Source organism: Gavialis gangeticus, unplaced genomic scaffold (assembly GCF_001723915.1).
Source record: "Gavialis gangeticus isolate Ggan-Ray unplaced genomic scaffold, GavGan_comp1, whole genome shotgun sequence".
Taxonomy (NCBI): Eukaryota; Metazoa; Chordata; order Crocodylia; family Gavialidae; genus Gavialis; species Gavialis gangeticus.
This window is the reverse complement of record NW_017728992.1, coordinates 209,311,190-209,319,229: the sequence shown is the minus strand read 5'-3', so window position 1 is coordinate 209,319,229 and position 8,040 is coordinate 209,311,190. Positions and strand designations below refer to the sequence as shown.

Here is an 8,040-nt window from a genome sequence, read left to right as displayed (position 1 = left end):
CTTGTACCAGGACCCATTTGTAAACATAGATGGTCAGTCCCGTTCCAGTGTCCCTCACTGCTCCTACCTCCAGACCCCATTGCCCCAGTGTGTGGGGCATGGGGGGCAAGTAGCCCTTTGCAGACTGGAACTCTGCCAGCCCACAAGAGAAAAGCCACAGTTATATGTTTTTCTCCTTTAAAGGAGAACCCACTTATAAAAAGTTTGCTTGTGACCCTTTCATATATTCTTGAGACCTTCATTGGTGTCAAAGGTCACGTGACATCACTTCCTGATGCAATACCACTTCCTTTGAGGTCTTTGAATATGGCTCGCCGGCCCACTGGGTGATAAAAAGCTCATGATCCGGCCCCACATTCAAAAAGGTTGGACACCCCTGGTCTAGACACTAACTGTGAAATGCTAAGTCACTTGGTAAAAGTAAGGACATGGAAGGTCATTGCTGTTGGAACCACTGCTTCTTTCTCTGTAGGCACAAAGTCTTTGAAGTTAATACTAGCACCAGGCAGAGGGATACTGTCTGAAGAAGCTCTTCCTATGCCTGATTCTTGCTGCCTCTCCCTCGCAAGTGCCCCTGCTGACTGGGAAGGAGGAATCTGCCCCTGCTGTTGTCCCTGGTTGATGCAGAGTTGTGTGGAGCCCCAGATCTGTTCCATCTGCAGGCTGTACCTGCATAGGGAGCTGGCCTGGCAGGATAAAACTGAACTCATGAATGACTACTTTGTTTTGGTATTTCACCGGGGCAAGGGGAAAATCATGCCAGATAGGGCACAAAATGGGCATGGTGGGAATGACCGCCTTCCTACTATTGATGTTGTACTGGTGCATGGTTAATTAAAACATTAAACATATACAAGTCAGCAGGACCAGGTGAACTTCATCTGAGAGTGCTGAAAAATCTGGCCAAAGTCATTGAGAAACCCCTGGTAAAACTCTTCCAAAACTCATGGTGCTCCGGAGAGGTCCCTGAGGACTGGAAGAGGGCCAATCTTGTGCCAACGTTCAAGAAGGGGAGGAGAGAGGACCCAGGTAACTATAGGCCAATTAGCCTAATTTCTATCCCATGGAAAATCCTGGAAAAATGTATCAAGAAGTCTATGTGCGATAGGCTTGCAGAAGGTAGGATTCTGAATGACAGCCAGCATGGCTTCACCGTGGGCAGGTCTCGTCTTACCAATCTCATCTCCTTCAACAACCAGGTAACTCGCCACCTGGATAAGAGAGAGGTGGTTGACATTGTATACCTTGACTTCCAAAAGACATTTGATCTGGTATCCCAGAGTGTTCTCATGGGAAAATTTGAGGATTGCAGGCTTAGCTGAGTGACAATTAAGTGGGTAGGACCCAGAGAGTTCTAAAGAACGGATGTGTCATCCTGGCAAGAAGTGGCCAGTGGTGTCCTCAGGGGTCCACACTTGGTCCAGTGCTTTTCAACATCTTTATCAGTTATTTGGATGTGGGGGTGAAGAGCTCATTGGCCAAGTTCACAGACAACACCAAGTTATGGGGAAGCATGGTCACGCTTGAAGATAGGCTACAGATACAGATAGACCTAGACAGGCTAACAAGTTGGGTGGATCGGAACCAGATGAAGTTCAACACTGAGACATGTAAAGTGCTCCACCTGGGGATGAACAATCCCCAACATACCTACAGGCTTGGCGATGCCAAACTGACCAGCACCACAAATGAAAGAGACCCTGGGGGTAATAATAGACCACTGTATGGATATGAACCGGCAGTGCAATGCCGTAGCCAGCAGGGCAAATAATATTCTGGCGTGCATCAATCGACGCATATCAAGCAAAACCAAGGAAGTAATTCTTCTGCTTTACTCAGCATTGGTGAGACCACATCTGGAGTACTGCATCCAGTTCTGGGTGCCGCCCTTCAACAAGGACGTGGTAAAGTTTGAGAGAGTCCGGAGAGGAGCCACCGGTATGATCAGAGACTTGCACAGCAAACCATATGAGGAAAAGCTGAGGGACCTGGGACTCTTCAGCCTAAAAAAGAGAAGGCTGAGAGGGGACTTGGTAGCAGCTTACCGCTACATCAGAGGCTCGGAGAACAACTGTTCACCAGGGCACCCTTGGAGAAAAGCAGGAGTAATGGCAACAAACTCCTGGAAGACTGTTTCAGGCTTAACACCAGGAAAAACTTCTTCACAGTCAGGGTGTTCAAACTGTGGAATAAACTCCCTCCAGAGGTGGTGCAATCACCTACCCTGGACATCTTCAAGAGGAGACTGGATGGACACCTCACTGAGGTCACCTGATCCCAGCTGTCTTTCTGCCTAGTGCAGGGGGGCTGGACCCAATGATCTTCCCAGGTCCCTAACAATCTATGAATCTATGGAACAGCAGCAGCAGTATGCAGGTTCTCTTTCCAGCACCTGCTTCTTGCTAGAAGGGGGGCACACCTAAAGAGAGGCAGGTACCGCCAATTATTTCCAGGGTAATCTCTAACTCCATAGGCACAATATGAATTCCTTCTTCCTAGGTATGTAACTATGCATTGGCTACATGAAAACACATATGTAACTGATCCAGAGTACTACAGAGGGTGGTGGTCGACAGGAGCCAATCATCTTGGTGCGCTGTGACCAGTGGGGTCCCACAAGGCTCTGTCCTAGGGCCTATACTGTTTAACATCTTCATCAATTATGTGGACATTGGTGTCAAAAGCGGACTGGCCAAGTTTGCCAACGACACCAAACTCTAAGGTAAAGCATCCACACCTGAGGATAGGCGGGTGATCCAGGTGAATCTGGACAGACTCATGAAATGGGCAGACAAGAACCTAATACCAAAAAATGCAAGGTTCTCCACCTTGGGAGGAAAAACCTGCACATGCTTATAGGCTCAGTAGTGCTACGCTGGTTAGCACTACAGATGAAAGGGACTTGGGGGTCATTGTTGACCACAAGATGAACATGAGCCTTCAGTGTGAGGCTGCAGCTAGTAAAGCGAACAAAACGCTGGCTTGCATCGATAGATGCTTCTCAAGCAGATCCCGGGATGTCATTCTCCCGCTGTACTCGGCCTTGGTGAGGCCACAGCTGGAGTACTGCATCCAGTTTCGGGCTCTGCAATTCAAAAGGGATGTGGAGAAGCTTGAAAGGGTGCAAAAGAGAGCCATGTGCATAATCAGAGGTCAGGAAAACAGACTTTATGATGAGAGGCTGAGAGCAATGAGGCTATTCAGCTTGGAAAAGCGCAGGCTCAGGGGTGATCTGGTGGCCACCTATAAGTATATCGGGGTGCTCATCAGGATCTGGGGGAAGGTCTGTTCACCAGCGCCCCCCAAAGGATGACAAGATTGAACCGTCACAAACTCCACTGTGACCAATTCAGGCTGGACATAAGGAAGAACTTCTTTACTATCTGAGCCCCCAAAGTTTGGAATAGATTGCCGCCGGAGGCGGTTCAATCACCCACTTTGAATGCCTTCAAGACACATTTGGATGCTTATCTTGCTGGGATCTTATGATCCCTGCTGACTTCCTGCCCCTGGGGCAGGAGGCTGGACTCGATGATTCTCCAGGGTCCCTTCCAGCCCTAATGTCTATGAAATCTATGTGATCCAAGTCATTCTGAATTATTGCCACTTCTCATTATTTACCATTCAGCCATTCTGTGCATCACCCACAAGTTCTATCAGAAGGGATTTTATATATATTTCTAGATCACTGATGAAACTATTGAACAGCATCACACTTAATGCTCTGCACACTTGAACACCCTATCAGAGCCTGTCTGAATTCCTTGTCTGAGAATGATTCTCTGCTAATACCTCATGTCTGAGATCTGTTTGTTAGTTAGCTATTCTTAATCTATTTAAAATATGCTCTAATGATATCAGATTCCCTTGCATATACTGCACCTCAGAATAAGATACACATCTTGTTTTTGAAAAGCAGAAAAAAAACTATAGTAAGTAACTGAGTAACAGCAGCTAGGGAGCCTAACCTGATCAATGTTCTTCTCCCTGTGGATCACAGGCAGACTTTACTTTCACTTTCTCCCCAGCAGAAACTGTTCTTACCATACCTCTATCAGCTGTCTTTTTGGACAAAGGCATGTGTGTATGTGAGAAAATACAGTATATTATGCTTGTTTTTTGCTAAGAACACTAGGTGGCATTAAGCTCAAAAACTTGCAAAAGTCTCTTCTATTCATGCACTTACTTTATCAAACAAAACCTGTTTTCCATAAAGTCATGCTGACTGACATAAATTACATTCCTATTCTTCAGTGTTTAATTAACAGTAACCTGTATCAGTTGTTCTTTAGTGTGTCTGGTGCTGATATCAGGTCAACAGGTTTGGAATTACTGAAGATTTGTCACTTGCCTTTTCTGAACACTGGTTCAATATTAACACTATTCTAATCTTCTAGAATGTCCTGGCATATCCAATTTTATTAAAAATGAATATCAATAGGCCAGAAACCTCCTCAGCCTGATCAAAAGAACACTGTTGAGGAACATATCCCCTTCCTAAACAAAGGAGACACCTGGAGCATATGTCACTGAGCAGTGCCAAAGTGTTCAACAAGGAGCAGATTTTGAACCCCATGGATTTTTCTTCTGCTGTACCACTAAAATCTCTTGTACAAACGAGAGGTTTATCGAATAAATAAATACCTAATTGAAGAACATTTCAGGCGATTTTTTGTGCTAACAGGCACAGGTTTCCCTACCAGTACTAGCAATCATTAATTAACCATACTATTAATTTCCACTAATGCTAGTACAGTGCACAGAAAGCTGGCAGACACTGCAATCTATTCTTACCATAAGGGGCAAGAAAGAACTGAGGTAAACTGAGCCCTTTCTACCACTGCTCCTTTTGGGTGGATCATCAAAAAGGCATTTACAGCATAGGCTTGATGACAATGGATACTAGAAAAGAATCTGATCATATGTGTATGTAAGCCAAGAACAGAACAAGAAACGTCCTTGATTGCTGTCCTACAGAACGCAGGATTTAGCACAGCCCTCCACTCCAATCCTCCCAATGAGCAAGTCCCTGCCATATGACTATTAAGTATGGACCACAGGCACTGGCCTGAAGGATGGTTACTTTCTAAGGATTGAACTGAGCACTCTTATCCCTGTTAAAAATCAGGAAGCATGTTGGAGAGCTGTTAGCTGCATACTAAGCTAGCTGAGCCCTCAGTCTGAATGAGCTCTCACAATAATGCTTTCATAGATTGCCATGAGCTGTGCTCAACTGAATCTCAGGACAATTCCTGATTCACTGGTGGCCTTTTTTGGTTGACCCATTTCCTCCCCCCCAACAATATTTCTCACCTTGTTGTTTGGATTGGCTCCATTTTCTATCAGCATCTTGATAGCATGAGGGTGGCCACCTCCCGCTGCCTCAGAGAGGGGAGTGTTTCTATTGGCATCAGTGCACTCCACTATCTTCATGTGGTTAGAGAGACGTGTGGCCTTCCCCTTCTCATCCGTACTTACTCCATTCTTAGTGTCCAAATCTGACACCTCAGTAGAGACACAAAGGCAAACACAGTGCATATGGAAAATGGAGAAAAAGTGCTCTCTGCTTTGGATACCATAGGAATTGTGTGTTAGTTGATAGACTAATGTAAAAAGAAAGATGCAAACTACTTACCATTCATGGCACAGTAACATTTTCCAGACATGCCAGAAGGTGGCTCTTTGCACCAAAGCATTCACAATGTGATGCAAGACAAAGGCTTGGAACACAATTTCTTAGTTCTCTACTTTATTTTTTTTTGCTTCTCCTTTGCTAACAAACAAAAGAGCTTCTGGGGAGGGAAGTGGGACGAGGGGCGGTCTTATTTCTGAAGACTTCTTTTTAGGAGTCTTCAACAGTGGATCAGGGTACATTAATTAATTTATTTAGAAACAAAGAGAGCTCAAATAAAATAATATTCTGATCCTATATTTTCAGAGCCCACTGAATATCCCAGCTACCAGATAACCTATTCTTCTCCTCCCTGCACTTACTTCCTTTAGCACAGCTTTCATTTCATCCACATCCCCCTCAAATGCCGCCTCCAACATCCGTTTCTTTCTTTGCTGCTCTTCTTGCTGCTTCTTCCTTTCTTCTTCCTCTTTCTGTCGCTCCCGTTCAGCTGCTACCTGCTCCTTCTTCACCATTGCAATGAAGGCCTGCAATGAAATGTGAACTGTGAATGTGAATACAGAAGGCAGGGAATCCAAGCACCTCAAAAGAGAAGCAAGGTGTATGGAAACTGGCTGCCCCAGTCATATTTTTAATATGTATTGCAATAACATTTAGAGGTCTAATTAGGGGTTAGGGTGCAGGAATATACATAAAAATGTAAGAAAGAGACAGTAACTACTGCAAGGAATGTATACTGTAATAACCACAAAGGGAGACAACTGATGGACACAAAGAACAACTATTATTAGGATGGGGCAGTGCAACAAAGGGAGAAGATTTCTGATATACAAAAGATGTGCAGTCAGCTATAAAAAGCAGAGTTGGAAGGGACCTCAAGAAGTCACCTAGTCCATCCCTGGTCCCAGGCAGGATGAACTGAACATGAATATTCCTGCCCAAAATTTGTCAGTCTTAAAAACCTGCTTTTAAAAACTGCCACTGATAGAGGTTGTTCAAGTTCCCTCAGCAATCTGTTCCGGTTCTTAATGTTTCTTGTAGTAGTGAATTTCTCCAAATGTCTAAACTTAATCTCATTTGCTGCAATTTAAACCCATTAGTTCTTGTCCTCTCCCCAGGGGCAAGAAGAATAATTTATTACTTTCCAATTTACAGCAACCTGTTACATGTATGCTATCATGACTCCTCTATGTGTTCTCTTATGCTTTTCAAACTTTGTCCAAGTCAAAGGCAACAAGTCCAATTTCTGAAAGTTAAAACTATTCAAATTCAAATGAGAAATTAGGAAAAAAATTTTAACAGAATAACTAAGCAATGGAACAGATTCCCATGGGATGTAACTGATTCTCTGCCATAGGAAATATTAAAGTCTAGAGCTGGTATCTTCTTTAAAAATTCTCTAGTTGAATCACAAGTTTCCAGGACTCTTTCATGACATGCTGAGTAAAGTTCCCTGGCATGCATCATGCTAGATCACACTAAATGACCTCTCTCGTTCTGTCTGATCTTATAATAAAAGCTATAACAAGTTGTGTGCACTCTGATGGCAGGAAGTCCTCGGCCCTTCCTTCTCCTAGCCTGATTAGTATTTCTGCAACAACTTACTGCCTTCAGAGTAGGATTTGACTGACTAAAAGAAACTGAGTTTCCCTATGATGTTTTTACTATTATGATTGTGAAGTAAACCTTCAAAATGTGCCCAAGCTTTGTTCAATTCATGTCAATATGGAATGAGCAATAAGCATAATGATGACAATTTAAATATTAATATTATTAATTAGTTTTTCAATGATTAAAACATACAGGAAAGAAAAGACCAAAATCACATAGATGAAGATCTACACAATGTACTAAGATCAATGCTCAGGACATAGCTTGAATCTCTAAAGATGTACCATACACAGTTTTTCAGTTTCACCACTGGTGGACCCCTAAGCATGTTTAACATTTTATATCATAAAAGCTATAAAGCTGTCTACATTTAAAACTGGAAAGGCGGGGGAGGGGGTGGCAACTAAAAGTGACTACTATTCTAAAAAACTCCTGTGGAAAAGGCAGAAAACTTCAGGTTGAAATGGAAGGGGGAGGATGGTCCCAAATATTTCATAGTAGCTAGGGTCAGGAGGGACCTGATCAGATCATTTAGCCTAACCCCCTGCCACAGGCAGGAATGAATGCTGGGTTCACCAGGCCCCAGACAGGTGATCATCCAAACTCCTCTTGAATTTGCCCAAGGTAGGGGCAAGGACCACTTCCCTAGGAAGTTGGTTCCAGATTCTGGCTACCTTAACTGTAAAATATTGCCTTCTGATCTCTAACCTAAACCTATTCTCCATCAGCTTATTACCATTTTTCCTCGTCACCCCAGGTGGTGCTGGGGAGAATAGGGCTCTTCCTATTTGCTGATG

At 43.8% G+C, this 8,040-nt stretch overlaps 1 protein-coding gene across 1 annotated transcript in view; it reads right to left on the bottom strand.

The window, feature by feature from the left end:
• Window positions 1-8,040, bottom strand: part of LOC109305256 (putative IQ motif and ankyrin repeat domain-containing protein) — a 94,778-nt gene that overhangs the window by 51,148 nt on the left and 35,590 nt on the right. Inside the window, exons 5-6 of the mRNA XM_019528273.1 lie at window positions 5,995-6,159; window positions 5,314-5,505 (exon numbers count right to left, since the gene is read on the bottom strand). Of these exons, the coding sequence (XP_019383818.1) occupies window positions 5,314-5,505; window positions 5,995-6,159 (357 nt within the window). The remainder of the gene's footprint in view (window positions 1-5,313; window positions 5,506-5,994; window positions 6,160-8,040) is intronic.